At 45.3% G+C, this 20,692-nt stretch overlaps 1 protein-coding gene across 6 annotated transcripts in view; it reads right to left on the bottom strand.

The window, feature by feature from the left end:
* Nucleotides 1-20,692, bottom strand: part of AspRS-m (aspartyl-tRNA synthetase, mitochondrial) — a 319,354-nt gene that overhangs the window by 283,947 nt on the left and 14,715 nt on the right. For all 6 annotated transcript variants that reach the window (XM_070528489.1, XM_070528490.1, XM_070528486.1 and 3 more), the window contains one exon: nt 2,032-2,130. In XM_070528489.1, coding sequence (XP_070384590.1) covers nt 2,032-2,130 — 99 coding nt within the window. The remainder of the gene's footprint in view (nt 1-2,031; nt 2,131-20,692) is intronic.

Below are 20,692 nucleotides of genomic sequence, written 5' to 3'. Positions count from 1 at the left end.
TTATCAATTCCTTTCTAAGCACTGTTCTCCCTGGCCTTATAGTCAGGAAAACAAACTGTGCTCCCCTACATCCTTTATTCAGCATTCAACAGACCTTGCTTCAAGAAGACACAAGCTAGAAGTAGAGGCCTATACACAAGGGGGGCATTCTGTAGTGATGCCTTCTCAGCAAGACCTCCCTCAACCATGGCTGTCTCGCCAAATAGCACACACACAAAGAAGTCCAATGGCAGGATCTAACCTAATACTTCCAGCACAACAGCTTGGTGCTCTCACCAGTAGGCCACAAGTGCACACTCTTCTCTCACACCAATGCCAAGCAGCTTCTTGAGACGACTGGCACATACAACTCATATGAGCATATGCATGAACCAGTTTCCCTTAGATGCACATGTTCTCGTGCAAGAGCTTTCTGGCGTTTGAAGGTTTACAAGTTGTGGTCAGTGGTGGCACTGTGCTGCGTTTCTCTGCCGCCTTGGCTGGTGATTGCGGGGCGTGTTCATCACCCAAGTCCGCTGCACATCTCTTATTAAGATGCACTGTTTCATCTCGCCAGCTCATCAAATCTTTGCGCACACTGATCGTCACAGTGCGTGAAATCTGCATGATTTTTTTCTTCCTTTTTTTGTTTCTTACTCTCGCTACGCATCTGCACTCCTCGTGTAACAGTTGCTGAACACTGCATCTCTACTGACGCAGCCAGTTTACGCAGGGCTTGCTGTTACTAATGGCGAAGTGTTAGTGCTGCACATGTCACAGTTACACTAATGCTCTTTCATGCAGCCAAATTTAGTACCGCTTTGTGTGAATATCACTCAGCATTAAGTGTGATTTGCAGGCTGTTGCACGAGAAAATATAGTGACAGTTGCTGCAACGTGCACTCAACGGCGAGCGTATTTGACAAACTTGGTCCCCTTCATTCTGTTCCATTGAAGTGCATAGTCTCAAGAACAGCATGCTCAGGGTGTTTCTCTTTTTTTTTTAGCTGCATCAAATTTTTAAAATTAGAAAACTATAAATCATGGTAACGTTATGTTTACCATTTGAGTGTATGGATTGGCACCCTCTAGATATGGAATAATTTCTGCAATTATGTGCGTAATTAGCGATATTACGGTAATTAAGCTTCCAATTCTCAACAATAGGTGGTTCCGACAAATGAGTACTTTGGGGCCCATCATCGACACTACCTATCCCAACGATCAAATTTTGAAACTGAAACTAGCTGACAAAAGAGCACCTGTGTCGTCGACGTCACCGTCAGTCCAGCCCTGCGAGCAGCTTGCGTTATCTCCTTGCTGTCTGCGGCATTAGCCTAGCGCTTGAATGCTGGCATGCTGCCAAATTTACTTCATCGTTTCGTTGGGTTTATTTATATTTTAAAAATTTGGTGCAGCTAAAGAAATAAAAACTAATGAAAAACAATATGTTTCCTATCTTTGCACAACAAGTATTATGCCACATGTGTTTGTTTTAATCGACAAAAACAAACATCTGCTCATTGTCCATGCAATGGATGCTCACCAACTCACACAATTTTCTAATACAACCAGCTGTGTTTCCACTGCTTTGTTTTCAGAAACTGCTACTCTGCTTCTAATATGCTGCAATTCTTAGCTCTGCGTGAATTACAGTAGATGACAATATAGCTCAGCTGTGCAATGTTGTTGCCATCCAAGCACTTTCTGTGAATGCCATATAAGATGAGCTTTTCATAATAAACAAGCAGCATTAATGACCCTTTCGAACGAACAACAGAATCACTGAGTACTTTTTGTGCCATCCATTCCAAATTATGCTTCGTTTTGCATAGTGGTACCAAGACAACAAAACCGAATTCAGTAAAGTGAAGTGCACTCGCTCAAAGCAACAATGAATCTGGCAGCCTGAGTGGGACATAAATGTGTCACCAAACAATGACCGAGTTCAGGGTGACACCACACAGAGAATGCAGCCTGTCTTGGTTCACACTATGAATTCCCTACCAGAGCTAGAAAAAAAAAATGGTGTGTATGGGCTGTAGTACTGACCGAGTTGCACTGGTTGGAAGGCCTGCACACCACCCGGCCCATCACCTGAACCACGGACTCCAGCGGCAGGCATTCAAGCTGGGCTTTCACCGACTCTGCCTGGAAACAGCAGATGAGTGGAGCTGGAGAGATTCATGCATGGAAGGCAGCACAGCCAAATGCACTCACGCACACAAGATGAAAATCGCCCCAAGGCATATCCACAGCGCTGCCACGCTTGTTCTCTACTGTGACAAGTTGCACTGCTCGCCCCTCATACAAGCGCTTGCAACTGTCCGGCCTCATGGCCTCCGTGGTAACTTATTTCAGTAGAGCATCGCACATGTAATGTGCAAGACGTCAGTTTGGCTCCCATCTGCAGCAAGTTACCTTTTCATCCACTTTCATTTTCATTTCAGGCACATATAACAATAAGTTAGCCCTGTGCTTTCACTGGCTTCACTGTCTGCTTCCTTCATATGATCGTAAATAAGGAAAAATCGAACCCTTTGAATATTCATGTTCTGTCTAAATATTCATACCTGTCTAAATTTAATATTCTTTCCAATTCTCAGTATGGTTTTTGTCCTGGCTATTTGACAGACCTTGCTCTTATCTCCCTAATGGATCGCTTAAAGGAAGCTATTGATAAAGGGTATTTTTCTGGTTCAGTTTTTATTGATCTTACAAAAGCCTTTGACACTATTGACACGTGCACTTGTCTTTATCGGGCGACAAGTATTGTCGCCTAACAAATGTTATCGCACAGCGCGGGACGCGCCTGCATGTGTCCGAAGTTTCTGGAAAGTTATCGATGCTTCTATCCGCTGTCTGTTGTCGCCGAACGTTGTGTTATCTGATTTCATCGCTTGACACGAATGGTGTAGAACATTTTAGAAGGCATGCGGGTCCCAACGTTTAATCTGGAACATTCGATGATTGCGGTATAAAAGCCGACGCGCTTGACCCGCTGATCAGATTTTCGCCGATCGCCGAGCGTGTTCGCCGCTATCGTTGCGCTATAAGTGTAGCCTGTTTTGTGGGCACAGGTTCGCCCAATAAAAGTTAGTTTTGTCGTTCACAGTACTGCTACTGTGTTATTCAACGTCACGGCCACGTGACATCTGGTGGAGGTGCTGGGTACTTGGGTACGCTAAGTACTTCTCGTCGATGGATCTCAAGTCTGGCTACTGGCAAATAGAAGTCGACGAGAGAGATCGCGAAAAGACCGCCTTCATCACGCCAGACGGCCTCTACGAGTTCAAGGTCATGCCATTCGGACTTTGCTCGGCGCCTGCAACTTTCCAGCGCGTCATGGACACGGTGTTAGCAGGATTGAAGTGGCAGACCTGCCTTGTTTACTTGGATGACGTCGTCGTCTTCGCCGAAAATTTCGACGATCACCTTAGGCGGCTTACGACAGTACTAGAGGCCATCAAGTCATCAGGGCTCACTCTGAAGCCAGAAAAATGCCGCTTCGCTTACGACGAGCTTCTGTTCCTAGGCCACGTCATCAGTAAATCCGGAGTACGCCCCGACCCCCAGAAAACAGCTGCCATCGCAAAGTTCCCGCAGCCCACCGACAAGAAGGCAGTGCGTAGATTCCTTGGCATGTGTGCCTACTACAGGCGCTTTGTCAAGGACTTTTCACGCATCGCCGAGCCGTTGACACGTCTAACTAAATGTGATGTTGAGTTCAAGTGGGAAACGCCGCAGGCCGACGCATTTGAAGCACTCAAACGACGCATGAAGTCGCCGCCTGTACTTGCGCACTTCGACGAGTACGCCGATACAGAAATCCATACTGACGCCAGTAGCCTAGGCCTCGGTGCCGTTCTAGTCCAGAGGAGAAACGGAGTCGAACAGGTGATAGCTTACGCTAGCCGGTCGCTGTCAAAAGCGGAAGGCAACTATTCTACGACCGAAAAGGAATGCCTCGCCATCGTTTGGGCTACAGCTAAATTTCGCCCTTATCTTTATGGCAGGCCATTCAAAGTCGTCAGTGACCATCACGCGTTGTGTTGGCTAGCGAGTATAAAGGATCCTTCAGGACGACTGGCGCGGTGGAGCCTCAGACTACAAGAATACGACATCACTGTAACCTACAAGTCCGGACGAAAACACCCCGATGCCGATTGCCTATCACGCGCCCCCATTGACCCGCCGCCGCAAGATGACGAAGATGACGACGCCTTCCTTGGCATGATAAGCGCGGAAGACTTCGCTGAACAGCAACGGGCAGACCCGGAGCTAAAAGGCCTGGTGGAATATTTGTAAGGGCACACCGACGTTGTCCCCAGGGCATTTAAGCGCGGATTATCTTCCTTCACGCTTCAAAACAATCTCCTCGTGAAGAAGAACTTTGCACCAGTCCGCGCCAACTACCTTCTTGTTGTCCCGTCAGGACTTCGTCCAGAAGTATTGCACGCCCTACATGACGATCCGACCGCTGGACACCTCGGTTTTTCCCGGACACTATCGAGGATACAAGAAAAGTATTATTGGCCGCGCCTGACCGCCGACGTCGCCCGTTATGTCAGAACATGCCGAGACTGTCAGCGACGCAAGACACCACCAACAAGGCCAGCCGGATTACTACAGCCAATCGAGCCTCCTTGCCGACCATTCCAGCAGATCGGGATGGACTTGCTGGGACCCTTTCCGACGTCAACAACCGGAAATAAGTGGATCGTCGTGGCGACAGACTACCTTACCCGCTTCGCTGAAACTAAAGCACTGCCGAAAGGTAGCGCAGCCGAAGTGGCAAAATTCTTTGTCGAAAACATCCTGCTTCGACACGGCGCCCCAGAAGTCCTCATCACCGACAGAGGAACGGCCTTTACAGCAGAGCTCACCCAAGCCATTCTGAAATACAGTCAGACAAGGCACAGGAGGACCACGGCCTACCACCCGCAGACGAATGGTCTTACGGAGCGGCTGAATAAGACCCTCGCCGACATGCTAGCGATGTACGTCGACGTCGAACACAAGACCTGGGATGCCGTCCTGCCGTACGTAACATTCGCTTACAACACGGCGGTGCAAGAAACAACACAGATCACGCCGTTTAAGCTGGTTTACGGCAGGAACCCGACGACGACGCTCGACGCCATGCTGCCCCACGTCACTGACGAAGAGAATGTTGACGTCGCTAGCTATCTCCAGCGCGCCGAAGAAGCCCGACAGCTCGCCCGCCTACGGATCAAGAACCAACAGAGGACCGACAGCCGACACTACAACCTCCGACGACGCTTTGTTGAGTACCAGCCCGGCGACCGTGTTTGGGTTTGGACACCGATACGCCGACGAGGACTCAGTGAGAAACTACTCCGACGCTATTTCGGACTCTACAAGGTCATCCGACGTATTGGCGCTCTGGACTATGAGGTCGTGCCAGACGGCATTTCGCATTCACAGCGACGTCGCGCACGACCTGAAGTGGTCCACGTGGTGCGTCTTAAACCATTTTACCGACGCTAACGAACTTTCCTTATTTTGTTTTTTTTTCTTTGCTATGAGTGCTTACTTATTACTTTCGTTTGTTTGCAGCATCGGGTCGATGCTTTTTAAGAGGGGGGTATTGACACGTGCACTTGTCTTTATCGGGCGACAAGTATTGTCGCCTAACAAATGTTATCGCACAGCGCGGGACGCGCCTGCATGTGTCCGAAGTTTCTGGAAAGTTATCGATGCTTCTATCCGCTGTCTGTTGTCGCCGAACGTTGTGTTATCTGATTTCATCGCTTGACACGAATGGTGTAGAACATTTTAGAAGGCATGCGGGTCCCAACGTTTAATCTAGAACATTCGATGATTGCGGTATAAAAGCCGACGCGCTTGACCCGCTGATCAGATTTTCGACGATCGCCGAGCGTGTTCGCCGCTATCGTTGCGCTATAAGTGTAGCCTGTTTTGTGGGCACAGGTTCGCCCAATAAAAGTTAGTTTTGTCGTTCACAGTACTGCTACTGTGTTATTCAACGTCACGACCACGTGACACTATTAACCATCACATTTTGTTCTTAAAGTTGGAAGCTATAGGCATAACTGGGCCAGCACTAATGTTACTACAAACCTATCTGCAGGATAGACATAACATAGGTAAAATTTCTAATGTTCTTCCCGAAGCTAAGGTTACTAACCTAGGGGTACCACAGGGTTCTATTCTCGGACCTTTATTATTTTTAATTTGCATTAACGATCTGCCTGACTGTCTCACATCCTCACACTGCGTATTGTACGCCGCCGACACAACCATTATTAACTATGATAAAGAAATTTCGTCCTTGGTTACTAAACTCAATAATGACTTAGCTAAGGTTACAGACAGGTGTATAAATAATAATCTTGTTATTAATCCCTCGAAAACCAAGTTTATTGTATTTAATCCCCCCAGAAACCATCTTGTTCAGTTGGAACCATCTTGGTTCTCATTTATTCTCTTCTAGCACTCATTGCTCATTCTTAGGGGTAGAACTAGACTCTAACCTCAAGTTTCATTATCACATCTCGAAGATTAAAGAGAATGTTGCTTACAGCATTCGGTTACTGATTAGAGCCCACCAATTCTTTAACTGTTCTACACTTGTCTCGCTATATTATGCTTTTATACACTCACACATTAACTACTCGTTAATATGTTGGGGAAATACATACAATACTCACCTCAGTTCACTTCAAACTTTGCAAAACCAAGCAATTAGAATAGTAACCTCTAGTCCCTATAATACTAGCGCTCTCCCATTGCTACACTGTAATAACATTCCGTCTGTCAAAGAAACTGTGTCGTATAATTTGGGTATATTTATTTTTAAGTTATTGAATAATCAAGTTCCTGCATGTATAATTCCTAAAACATGCCTGATAAATGCTAATGTCACTAGATTTGCTTTAAACAACAATCTCATTTTACTTCAGGTGCGCACCAACTATGGTAAACAATCAGTTCGTTTTTCAGCTTTTTTATTTTGGAATTTCATACCACTCTGCACCAAAACTTTGCGTTCAACATCCATATTTAAAAAACATCTCAAGAATTTTCTTCTCACAAAAAATATTTAACATTAACTTTCTTTCTTTCATCCGTATACTTCAAATATACCGCTGTTCAGATACCTTTCTTATTTATTAATGGTGCTGTATATTTCGAAGTCTTTTTTTTTGTTTCTATTGTTGCATTTATGGTCATGTATATTTTGAAATTCTTTTTTGTTTTGTTGTTTGTATTGCATGTTTGGGTAAATTCTTTTTTGTCCGTTAGTGTCAATTTCATTTCGTTCATTTAGTTTCGCTGCATTTGCTCCTTCCAAGTGTATAATTTGTTTCGTTAGATTTAGTGTAACTCCAAATCTTGTTTTGCATTCTCCAGTACTTACTTTCTTACATGTTTCCTTATATATGATTTTATTTGTAGCTGTCCTCGTTGCTTTAGAAAACACATATTTATAAATAACAGGAGGTCCCGATACAGTCTCTGACTATGGGACCTCCTTCTGTATATTATTCTTTTGTATAACCTGTAATCTATTATGAATAAATCAATTTCAATTTCTCACTCTTGACCTTACTGATGCGACTCAAACAAGTGGGTTTCTCGTCTAAGCACCATATCACAATTCTATTTCAATGCTGGGCCATAAGGCTGCGTTGCATCAAGAAATTCAAAATGCAGGCCCAGTCTCCTTTCGGGCATCAAGCAACAAAAGAACAGAAAATAGAAACTACCGAGGCTTTCGGGTAGACTTAGACAGAACAAAGTTCTATTCAGGCAACACTAGTCACGTTCACTCACAGCTTGCATGTGATTCACAAGCAGTCATGTAGTGCAAACAAAATGTGAACAGGTGAGTAGCTGCTTAGAAACTGCAGCAACGTGTGGCGAAACTGCCCCGCTGCATCACGCTGCTGATGTCAATGCTTATACTGCAGTTTTGGTAAGCAAAAAACACAAACACCAGCCACAAAAGAATTTAACATTATGCTCAACATCTTACAGTGAAGCTATGTTTGCAAATTAAAGCACCGAGGTATGCACATAACATTACTCGGAGAGCTACTGTACAGAAGGGCCGAATTTTCATATGCCCAGGTTAGAGAGCCTACTGTAGCTTAGGTATGACAACGCACAGTGCTCACCAAGCATGCTGCTGAAAATTTTTATAATAGTGAACTACCTTTAGTTACAAATAGTAGATGCACTTGCTTTTAAATTTGCCACACAACTCAAAATCGAAATAATAATTATCTCAGTGCATCCTGACTGTGGATTCCCATCATCTTGTTGTGGTGTGATCACAGAGACTTAATTTTTAAGCCAGGGTGTTTTTAGTGCCCTAGCTATGCCAGTCATACATGATAGTTAAAAAAAAACAGGCAAAATTGAATGAATGTTTGGTGTTTAATGGCGCAAGGGCCAAGTATGGCCAAAGAGCGCCATGTCCGTGGTAATGAATTTGCAGTGTAATTATGAGTTCTATGAAGTTGGTGTGACGTGGCTGTAAAGGGGCCTTAAAAAATAATCGCTCTAAAGTGCGTAAACTCTGTATAATAAGATTATGGTGATGACGTACGACGTGTACTATGAACATTAAGATGCATTTAAAAAGAATGATACAATGTGTAAAAATATGTCAGGTTATAAGATATGCTAGAGCACTACTGCCTCCTTAGAGCCCTTGAAACACAAGGGCCTGGAGGCATGTGCTATACAGTACAACTATCCCAGCGGCATCCTCCAAAGAGAGGAGGCGCTACGAATGCATGGGACTAATAACACGCAAGACCACATCTCTGAAAAAACCTAGGACTGTGTATGTATTAAAAAGTGGTTCTGGACTGAGAAACATTGCAGGATGAAGGGGAATGTGCTGCCGGTATGCTAAGGAAAAATGTCTCTTTCTTTCATATTCGGCTTCCCGACACTCCAGGAGGACGTGGAGTACGGTCAGCCTCTCCCCACATCTACCACAGGTTGGAGGCCCACTTCCGGTGAGTAGAAAATTATGGGTGCCAAATGTGTGTCCTATTCTTAGACGACAGAATAGGACATCTGTTTGGCATGATCTTGTAGTTGAGGGCCAGAATCCTAACTGTGGCTTTATCGGGTGGAGCTTATTATCCATTTTCGCGTCCCACACGTGTTGCCAGTGATCTCGCAGCCTCCTTCACAAGAAAGGCCTCAGATCTGTGACAGGCACCTTAGCGGTAGGGTTAACAGCTTGCGATGCGATTGACGTGGCCATCTCGTCCGCCAGAACGTTACCCTCGATGCTCCTATGTCCAGGCACCCAGCATATAATGATATGCTGGTTGGATATGTACGCTTTGCACAAGACGGAATAGAGTTCATTAAGTACTGAATTTTTGTGTGTATAGAGTGACATCAAGACCTTCATGACACTTAGGGAGTCTAAAATCGCTGCTTTTTGAAGTTTTGATTTTCTTACATGGTTCACAGCAGACAATAATGCGTAGGCCTCGGCCAGAAGGATACTTGTTTCTAGATGCAGTACATCGGATTCTGAGAAGGATGGGCCGACAGCAGCATAGGACACCCCGACATTTGACTTCGAAGCGTCTGTGTAGAACTCTGCACAGGAGTGCTTGTGCTGGAGTTCTAGGAAATGCATTCGGATTTCGGTCTCTGGTGGGTGTTTTGTTACTTCTAAAAAGGATATGTCACATTCTACAACCTCACACTCCCAAGGTGATAACAACTTGGTTGGATGCATTAGGCGAAGCTCGAGGAGTGGGACATGCATTTCATGACTAAGCTCCCTCACAAGAAGCGAGAAAGGTTGTCTTACAGAGGGTCGATTATGGAAAAGTGTAGTACAATTCATATCGTTAACAGTGTTAAAACAGGGATGTTGATCACTGGATTGTGTTTTCAGGAAATATGTAAGGCTGATGTAAGTTCTCTGCAGATGGAGCGACCATTCATTTGATTCCGCGTATAAGCTTTCAATCGGGCTTGTTCTGAAAGCGCCAGTGTTAAGCGGATACCTAGATGGTGAACAGGATCTAGCATCTTTAGCACGCTCGGGGCGGCAGAGTTATATACTAAAGCCCCATAATCCAATCAAGACCTAATTAGGCTCTTGTATAGATACATTAAACACTTCCTGTCAATACCCCATGTAGTCTGGGATAGAAGTTTCATTAGGTTAATTGTTTTTGGACATTTTTCTTTCAGATATTTAATGTGTGGAATGAAAGTGAGCCTATAGTCAAGTATAATACCTAGGAATTTGTGCTCTTTGTTGATAGGTATTTGTTGTCCACACAGTTCTAAGCAAGGATCTGGGACCAGGCCTCTCTTTCTTGTAAAGAGAACACAAGAGCTTTTTTCGGGGTTGATCTTAAATCCGTTTTGGTCTGCCCACTTGGACACCTTGTTCAAGCCATGCTGTACTTGTCCCTCGCACACTGCGAGGTTACAGGATTTCAAAGCTATTTGAATGTCGTCCACGTAGACAGAGTAAAAGATGGCGGGTGGTAGTGAAGCACGAAGCGTGTTCATCTTCACGATAAAGAGCGTGCAGCTGAGCACGCCTCCTTGGGGTACACCCGTTTCTTGCGTAAAAAGACGTGAGAATGCATTGCCGACTTTTACCCGGAAGGTACCAGCGGACAAATAACTTTCTATTAGGTTTAGCATATTGCCATGGATGCCCATTTCTGACAAGTCTCTCAAGATTTCGTAGCGCCACGTTGTGTCGCATGCCTTCTCTATATCGAGGAATATGGATAGGAAAAACTGTTTGTGTACAAATGCGTCACGGATGTTTGCTTCAATACGTACAAGGTGATCAGTTGTAGAGCGCCCTTCCCTGAAGCTACACTGATAGGGATCAAGCATTTTGTTCTGTTCAAGGAATATCAAATATCTTGCAAATGCAACTTGTGAGGGCTATCGGGCGGTAACTTGCCACTGAGGAAGGGTCTTTGCCTTGTTTCAAAACGGGACCACAATGGCTTCTTTCCACGCGGTTGGAAGGTACCCTGCATCCCAGATAGTGTTGAAAAGTGTAAGTAGTGTAACTTGCGTATCATTGTGTAAGTTCTTGAGCATTTCATACAAGATTCTATCAGATCCCGGTGCAGAGCTCTCGCATGCGCTCAAAGCAGCTCTCAACTCTGCAATACTGAAAGGACAGTTGAACGGTTTATTTTGTCGACATTTTCTGATGGATGGCTTACATTCTTCTATTTGTTTGTATTTGAGAAAGGATTGTGAATAATTTGTTGAACTTGACACGCTCTCAAAGTGCTCCCCAAGTGAGTCTGCCTGATCTTGCAGTGTATAGCCCTGTGTATTTACCAGAGGGAGTGAATATGTTTGCCGCCCTCTAATCCTATTAACACTGTTCCAGGCTTTGGCCTCATCTGTAAACGAGTTAATACTCGATAAAAACATCTGCCAACTTTCTCTTCTGGCCTGTGGGCGGGTTCACCTGCCTTGGGACTTTACTTTCTTAAAGTTGATAAGATTCTCTGCAGTGGGGGAAGCGCGTAGCAACCACCCCCACCCCTGCCTTGTCCGATTCTTACGGGCGATCCTACATTCGTCGTTCCACCACAGGACACGCCGTCTGCATGCCAAGCCACTTACATATGCATTTAGATGCAGCATCTATATTGAAAGCTGTAAAATACTGCACAGCAGCATCAATTCCTAAAGAAGACATGTCAGCCCATGAGATGCATGCGAGAGATCAAAATTTTTCCCAGTCGGCTGTATCAATCTTCCACCTAGGAGCCCGTCGAGGATATTCATTTTCTTTAGATGTTCTTAGTAGTATGGGGAAGTGGTCGCTGCCGTAATGGTTGTTGGTAACTTCCCATTCGAGTTCAGGCAGTATAGACGGGGAAACTATGCTAAGATCGATTGATGAAAAGGTTCTGTTTGCAAGAGAGTAATATGTGGGTTCCTTCTTATTCAGCAGGCATGCACCAGAAGAAAAAAGGAACTGTTCAACGAGACGACCTTGCGCATGTTTTATTTATTTATTTTATTTGTTTATTTGTACATACTGCAGCCCGATCGGGCTATTGCAGGAGTGGGTGTGAAAGGCAGAGAAATGAAAAATAGTAAACAATACAGGCCCAATACGAACAGTACAAACAAACACAAACCAAAACTATTCAATGGCCGCCAAGAATAAGTTTAAAGGAAGAGAACGAGTAGCACCAGGCAAAGAATTCCAGTACTCGATTGCACGGGGAAATAAACTGTATTTAAATGTGTCCGTACGGGCGAAATAAGGTGAGATGTTTAGGTGATGGTGACTTCTAGTATTAGATGGGTTCGCAGGAGTTAGGTAGTTATCCGAAGATATACGGCAAGAAGAGTTAATAACGCAATACAAAAACTTTAGTGAATCCGTGCGTCGGCGATCTGAGAGTGGTTCTAAGCCTAGGGATGAAAGCGCGGTATACGGCGAAAAATCCCTATCGTACCTATGACATATGAAGCGGATCGCTTTCTTTTGGATGGCCTCAATTTGATTAATGTGGCACTGTTTGTGTGGATTCCAGACGGGAGAAGCATAATCGAGTATAGGCCGGATTAGCGATTTATACATGAGTAGTTTAGTATCTCTTGGGGCTGTGGTCAATGTGCGGCGCAGATAGCCTAACTTTTTCAGGGCTTTTGAGGTTATTAAATCTATGTGCTTCGACCAAGACATACTGGGTGTGAAAACGAGACCAAGGTATTTATATTCACTGACGCTCTGAATTGGAGTATTATTAACTTTGTAAGTAAACGCGGAAGGGGTCGTTTTATTAGTGAAAGTCATAACAACGGTTTTACGGACGTTAATTGTCATTTGCTAGGTATCGTACCAAGAGCTAAAATTAGAAAATGATTTTTGAAGCTGTAAATGGTCATCAAAGGAGGAAATTTTATGATACAATACACAGTCGTCAGCATACAAACGTATATTTGAGGTTATGTGATGAGGCAAATCGTTTATGAAGATCAAGAAAAGCAACGGACCCAGCACGGAACCTTGTGGTACTCCTGAAGGCACCTCTGTCACCCTGGAATTAGCTCTGTTAAAGGACACAAATTGAGATCGATCGGACAGAAAACTAGAAATCCAGCTGAGAATATGGGGATTATTAAGGATGGCGTCAAGTTTATACATTAATTTCGTATGAATCACTGTATCAAATGCCTTTGAAAAGTCAATGAAGATTGCGTCAATTTGGTTGCCCATGTCGAGGTTAATACAAATGTCATGTGTAAATTCACTTAGCTGTGTTAATGTGCTGAACCCACGTCTGAAGCCGTGCTGGAAATTAGTTAGTAATTTATGTGACTCGAGGTATTCCATAATGTGTTTGTAAATAATATGCTCTAACATTTTACAAGAATGAGAGGTTATAGAAATTGGTCGATAATTAGATAAGACGTGTTTGTCACCGGCCTTGAATAAAGGAAGAACTTGAGCCATTTTCCAGGATGAGGGTACTGTAGAGGAAGCCAGCGACTTGCGAAATATGACGGTGAGGTAGCGACAGGTCCATAATGAGTACCGCACCAAAAACAAGTTCGGAATGCCATCAGGCCCAGCAGACTTCTTAGTATCGAGTTTCAATATTAAGTTCAATACACCTTCTTCGGTAATATTAATGTCATTGATGGGTACGTCACTACGAGCAATGATATCTGGTTGGATGACGTTGTATACGAGAGTCTCCCCACAAACTGCTGTGTGCATTGAAATCGCCAAGAACAACATAAGGTTCTGACAATTCATCTATAAAGGACTGAAATTCAGGTTTGTTTAATTTGTAATGTGGGGGCATGTAAAGCGAGCAAATAGTGATGAGTTTGTTCAGCAGAACAACTCGAACCACCACTGCTTCAAGGGACGCTCGTAGCTGTAAACGTTGACACGCTATGCTTTTTTGAATTACAATGGCAACACTGGCCAATGATGCGATAGCATCATCGCGATGTTCACGAAAAGTAACGAAAGTAGTGTCGCGAAAAGTAGTGTCGAAGAAAGTTTGTGTGTTTTGGTTTTAAGTGTGTTTCCTGTAAACACAGCACTTTTGGATTGTGTTGGTGGATGAGTTCTTGTACATCATCAAGGTTTCTCAGAAGACCTCTGACGTTCCATTGAATGATTTGTGTATCCATATTTAAAGTAACTTGGTGCTGTGTGTACGGAAACAGAAGTGATGCATTAGATTACAGAGCTCTTGCGAGGCCCTGTAACCAGGGTTTTGCTTTTTCTGAAGCTTTCGAGGGAGCCTCGCCGCTCCTTAGGCGCTTGGTGTGCCGTGGGGATAGGTGTGTCCATTGCCCCTTGTGAGGCACCGGACACGCGCTCTTGCGAGCGAGAAATTTTCCGAGAGAGTCTCACCTCGGAAGGCAGGACCCCTGCGCCCACTAGCACGGAGGTCGATGGGGCTCCCTGTGGGATTGTGCACTGGAAGGGCCCGGGGAGGTTGAGGCAGCCTCGGCTGCGCCTACCTTCGGGGTCGATGGCCCCGTCTGCTGGGTTGGCATAGCAGCGCTAGCTGCAACCGCCGCGGGGGCAGATGGCGTAACTGCCGACTCACCGCTTGTGGGTCAGACAGCCGCCGGAGGCCGTTGTGGCGCTGCCCCCTGACATGCCACTTCTGCAAAGCTTCGGCAGGTATGCTACCCCCCTGCGTGTCTCTTTGAACGATATATTCTCTTTTACTTTGATCGTTACAATTTCTTTTTCCTTTTTCCAGGAGGGGCACGACTGCGAGTACGCAGCGTGATCCCCGTCACAGTTTACACACTGGAGAGCGTTCTTACAAGCTTTAGTGGCGTGTTCATGGGCACTGCATTTCGCACATGTTTGGTGGCCCTGGCAGCTCTGCGAACTGTGGCCGAAACGCTGGCATTTGAAACATCTTAGGGGATTTGGCACATATGCTCTGACACGGAGCTTGATGTACCCGGCCTCTACAGACTCGGGCAGAATACTTGAACCGAATGTGAGTACAGTAAAAGCTCGTTAATTCGAACTCGTGGGGGACTGAAAAATTGTTCGAATTAAGCGGAGTTTGAATTAACGAGCGGGCGGCAAAAAAAAAATGGCCATTGCATTTGGCTGCTAGGGCCGAAGCCAAAATAGCCATATCTGGGATCGTCATCGAGGAATACGCACTACTACTCTTTGAGGTCGGCGATTGCGGGTATTAAAATCATGCGAGTCCAAACACCAAAGGAAATAAAGATATCCAATCAATTTATGCACCTGGAACTAATGATAAATGTACCCACATGAGCGTCAGGCTTAATGATGAACTATGACACTATTTATGCTTCAAAAACATGTTTATTAACAAAAGAATAATGATCGAAGCATATCAACATGAAAAATAATCGGTGATTTGCATTTGTTTGCGCTTTCTTCGCCACGACTCGAGAAGCATTGTCTGCAACTTGCCCAACATCTCCAGCGCAGCATCCGAATTCTCATCGGTGGAGAAATAGCGCGCAGCCAGCCGATCGCAGCCGCCGCAGCGCAACGAAAACCTGAAACGGCTTGCTCCGGAGCATCGCCGGCGGCGCCCGCGCGTCAGAGAAAACCTGCTACGGCATGCGCCGGAGAGTGCGGCTTCAGCCGCTTATCTGTTTTTTCTGCCAGCGTCCGCTGCGGCGTACGCGGTTGTTGCGACGCGCGTCTTTTCTTTTCTTTCTTTTCTCTTATCTTTGAACTCTCCTCTATCTGCACGCGGCAGCGGTGATGGCTCGGCCTGAGCCAATCGGCAGGCCTATGCACTTTCCTTTTCATCCTTCCCTCAGTCGCAACAACAACAACGCCGGAGGCTCCAGCAAGGAAATTGGCGGCTCGCCTCGTGCGTGCAAAAATGCGCGCTGGCTTATTTATTCTCGTCGCTGTGCATATTAAAAAAAAAATTTCAATGCATTGTACTCGTTACGAGGCGACTTCTATTTACGAGAAGCAATGTCGGCTGCCGGCTCCTAGTTCGAATTAACCGACGTGAGTACCGGTACGTTCGAATTATCGGGCGTTCCGGCCCATTGATATACATAGGGCTTTGCAGGGACCCGAGCATCAGTTCGAATTAACCGGCAGTTCGAATTAAGCGATTTCGAATTAACGAGCTTTTACTGTATTAGGTGCTTCGTTTGGATTTCTTTACCATCCCTTCTCATCTTAATTCTTCTGACATTGATGACATTCTGCTCACTAAAGCCCTCCAAGAGCTCAGCCTCTGTCCGCTGGAGCAAATCATCATCCAAGACAACGCCGCGGGTGGTGTTCAGAGTGCGGTGTGGAGTTACTGTCAATGGAACATCCCCAAATGACACTAGACTGGGCAACTTTTCGTATTGTTTCTGATCATGCAGCTTGCATCATGCATCGCGTGCTCTTCTTCAGTATGACTGCATGGTCGCATGAGGCTTTGGTACACTCACGTCAACCCTTTCTACCCGTTAAATTTGGAGAGAAACAAATCTATCAGCCTCTTCAGTTCGCCTACTGACGGGTTTTAACCAGTGTGTAGAATTATAAGCAACCTGAAGCGTTTATATGACAGATTCCTAAGAATTCCGAAGCGTATAAAATATAGCTCCTGAAATCTCAAGCGCTGCCATTTCTGTTTTGCACGAAAGCGGATTTAGCATGAATTCATGACGCTGGATTCAGAGAAACGAAAACAAATTTATTTACAGCTAAATTCAAGGTGTCCAATGCGGTGCGCTCAGATCCATAACTTCAATATGTTTTACGTTCAGAACATATCAGTTGGCTGAAACACTCTACATATCTATAGCATCGCGACTGACGCACATCTATTGCAGATTCAGTCGGTCTAGTACACGAGTGATCAACAACTTCCCATCAAAGAAAATGGCATGAACAACGCTGTGGAAGTGAGAAGAGTGCCAAACGTCACTCGCGAGGAATTGCCAGCTGCAAACCACACTCGATGCCGACTTGTCGTTGAAGACGAAATTTTCTCTGGAGATGTTTTTGAGCCACTTTGCAAACAGTTCTGAATCACTCGGCTATTGATGAAAAGAAACGCCCTGAGTCTTACCCAACTGCGACTTGCAAAGCGGTACGCAGCAGTACACCATCGCCGCGTTGGATGATCAACGGCAGGCAATAAACACCATCGCACAGCAAAAAAGGTAATCCGTGGAAGAAACGGGTAGAAACGTGCACCAGCGCTCGCAAAACTAAAAGCCACGCTGCCTGTCCGCACACAGTGCGATGACAGCACTTCCCGTCCAAGAGAGAAATATGCGAGGCTCGGGAAAAAAAAAAAAAAGCAAGCGCAGACCAACAGTGACGTTTGCATTTCGCACATAAGAGGGAAGTCAAGTTGGCAGGCTTTTCTGCACATTGTTAAGATCGGTGAATTCGGACTTTGGGAGGATTCTTAGAAACCCAACGTAAAGGCGGATGAGTCGGAATTCGACACATAATTCGACACGCAGGTGCAAGGAATGCCATTCGCGGAAGCAGCGGCGACAATGGCGTCGTCAGGTAGCCGAGTCAGGAGACGATACCCCCTATTCCTGACAATGTGGCGAGAAAAAGAAAGCAATGAATACGGCGGCATTGAAACTTATATGAATCCGCCGCGATGGCTCAGTGGTTGGAGTGCTAAGCTACTGAGCCATTTCTACGAAGGCGAAATTCTAGAGGCCCGTGTACTGTGCAGTGTCTGTGCACGTTGAACGCCAGGTGGTCGAACTTTCCAGAGCCCTTCACATTGGCGTCCCTCATAGCCCGAGTCGCTTTGGGACGTTAAACCCCCATAAACCATAAACCATTCCGTTAACCTTCGGATTAACTAAATTCTCTACCAGCACTTAACTTCGGCAGGACTATGAGACATGCAAGAAATTGACCGAAATACGACCATCAGCATTTCAGACTGCAACATCTGTCATTTCCCTGTCATACCTTTCAGGAACGAGAGTGATTGGACCTTTGATGTTTCTATGGTTCGAATTTTTTTATGAAAACTCCGTTCAGGTGTGAACTTATTGGCTGACATGTAGATAAATCATTTGCTTTTTGTTTTCTTTTGTTTTGGTGAATCGTTGAACAAGAAGCAGCGGAACGACAGCACGAAACCACGCGATCACCGCCCGCCGCCGCAGAAGCAGGCGGGCAGAGAGCGGTCCCTAGCAGTAGGGTCGTCGCGCCCCTGGCGGCGGCGAAAGGCGTAACTCTTGGAGAAAAACTCCCATTGCTTCCGCGGCGAATGTGAATGCCGTAAAAGGCAAGAGCGCGGTCCCCTAGAGACCGGCCATGGCCGTAGCTTCTTCAATGCATAGAGTTTCTTACAAAAATTACTAGAGGGAACTCTGGCGCTGCAGTCGTTGTCCTAGCATGGGAATGATGGGAAGTACATGGATTTCACTGATCTTCGTGCCTGTGGATTCAGACGTTCTTGTGGCTTTGTATATTACGCTATCTAAATCTTATTATCGTATATTTCGGCGCAATCTATATTTTTCGAACTGCAGAAGACGCCGGGAAGGCGTACAATTGCTATTAATTGCAACGATTGAGCTTGTCCAGGTGGCCAAATCGAAACGCGCCAAGCGTCTCAAGGCACTGGCATGCCCGCAATAAATTCATAAGGGCGTTTCATTCACTTGTCGATACATGCGTCCGTGGCTTAATAGTTTCAATATCAGGCTTCTGTGCTAGAGTCCGTGTGTTCGAATCCTGCCATCGGACAATTTTAATGATGTTTGTTTAATTATTGGTTGCGCAATATACTGTTGAAAATGACGAGTTTTCAAAGCTCTTTGAAGCCAAAATGACGAAGTTTAGGCAAATCCATGTACTTCCCATAAATCCCATGCTGGGACAACCGCTTGCATTGCAGCTCCCGTAGATACTAGCGCCAGAGTCCCCTCTAGTAATTCTTGTAGGAAACTCTATGCATCAATGTGCATACCTCCATGTTGTACCTGTAACCAGGCGCTGGTGTAACCATAGAGTTTCTAACTATATTACCTAGAGGAAAATCTGGCGCTCCTGCGCTGTGGTATGCAAGGGAATGCCGGTATATGGTGACTTCGAATAGGCATCGTTCTCGGAGAGTCAGGCAAGCACCGTCCTGTCTGTCACAATGATTAATTTTCTACTAAAACAGCATGTGAAAAGCTGTGTTAGCTTCATTATTACACAAAAAACATGTTTTTTTTAACTATGAGAACATGTTATCGCATGTACAATTATATGGAACCTAAAAAGTATCATCAGCCTGGCTACACCCACTACCGGGCAAAGGCCTCTCCCATACTTCTCCAACTACCCCGGTCATGTACTAATTGTGGCCATGTTGTCCCTGCAAACTTCTTAATCTCGTCCATCCACCTAACTTTCTGCCGTCCCCTGCTATGCTTCCCTTCTCTTGGAATCCAGTCTGTAAATCTTAAAGACTACCGGTTATGTTCCCTCCTCATCACATGCTCTGCCCAAGCCCATTTCTTTTCCTTGATATCGACTAAGATGTCATTAACTCGCGCTTGCTCCCTCACCCAATCTGCTCTCTTCTTATCCCCCCCCCCCTTAACAATACACCCATCATTATTTTTTCCATAGCTCGTTGCGTCGTCCTCAATTTAAGTAGAACCCTTTTCGTAAACATCCAGGTTTCTGCCCCGTAAGTGACTACTGGTAAGACACAGCTGTTATACACTTTTCTCTTGAGGGATAATGCCAACCTGTTGTTCATGATCTGAAAATGCCTGCCAAATGCACCCCAGCCCATTCTTATTCTTCTGATTATTTCAGTCTCATGATCTGGATCCGCGGCCACTACCTGCCCTAAGTAGCTGTATTACCTTACCACTTCCAGTGCCTCACTGCCTATTGTAAATTGCTGTGCTCTTCCGAGACTGTTAAACATTACTTTCCTATTCTGCAAATTAATTTTTAGACCCACTCTTCTGCTTTGCCTGTCCAGGTCAGTGAGCATGCATTGCAATTGGTCCCATGAGTTACTAAGCAAGGCAATATCATCAGCGAATCGCAAGTTACTAAGGTATTCTCCATTAGCTCTTGTTTCCAATTCTTCCCAATCCAGGTCTCTGAATACCTCCTGTAAACACGCTGTGAATAGCAGTGGAGAGATCGTATCTCCCTGCCTGACGCCCTTGTTTATTGGGATTTTGTTGCTTTCTTTACGGAGGACTACGGTGGCTGTAGAGCTGCTATAGATATCTTTCAAAAAGTATCAGTGGGCCACTAAAGTTGGAGGACAGACGACGAGATTTAGGCTCGCTTTGGAACAGTTTGTCGCCTATTCTTGCTTTTCTTCACCTGGTTATGCATTGTAGGTGAGTAAACTTCACTGGAAGATGTAATATGCATGAACGGAAACATTTTTTTGAAGATTTTACTTTAAGAACGCATTATTTGTGTAGCTATATCGATATTTTAGACAAAGCCTTTTACAACACCAGCAAGCACAAGCCTCGCAGACATATATACAGTCATTCCCATGATGGCACAGCACCCTTTAGGAAACTCCCATAGACGGTGGTGCCAGATTTCCCTCTAGGTGTTATGGTGAGAAACTCTATGGGTGTAACCTAGTCTATCGCCTGTCTTCCCGTTCTCTGCGTTTATTCAATTAGCATGGAAGTGCCAACTGCGAAGACACGCCGAGTCCATCATGATGCC

The sequence above is a fragment of the Dermacentor albipictus genome, unplaced genomic scaffold, assembly GCF_038994185.2.
Source record: "Dermacentor albipictus isolate Rhodes 1998 colony unplaced genomic scaffold, USDA_Dalb.pri_finalv2 scaffold_12, whole genome shotgun sequence".
Taxonomy (NCBI): domain Eukaryota; kingdom Metazoa; phylum Arthropoda; class Arachnida; order Ixodida; family Ixodidae; genus Dermacentor; species Dermacentor albipictus.
This window is presented reverse-complemented; position numbering and strand designations above follow the sequence as displayed.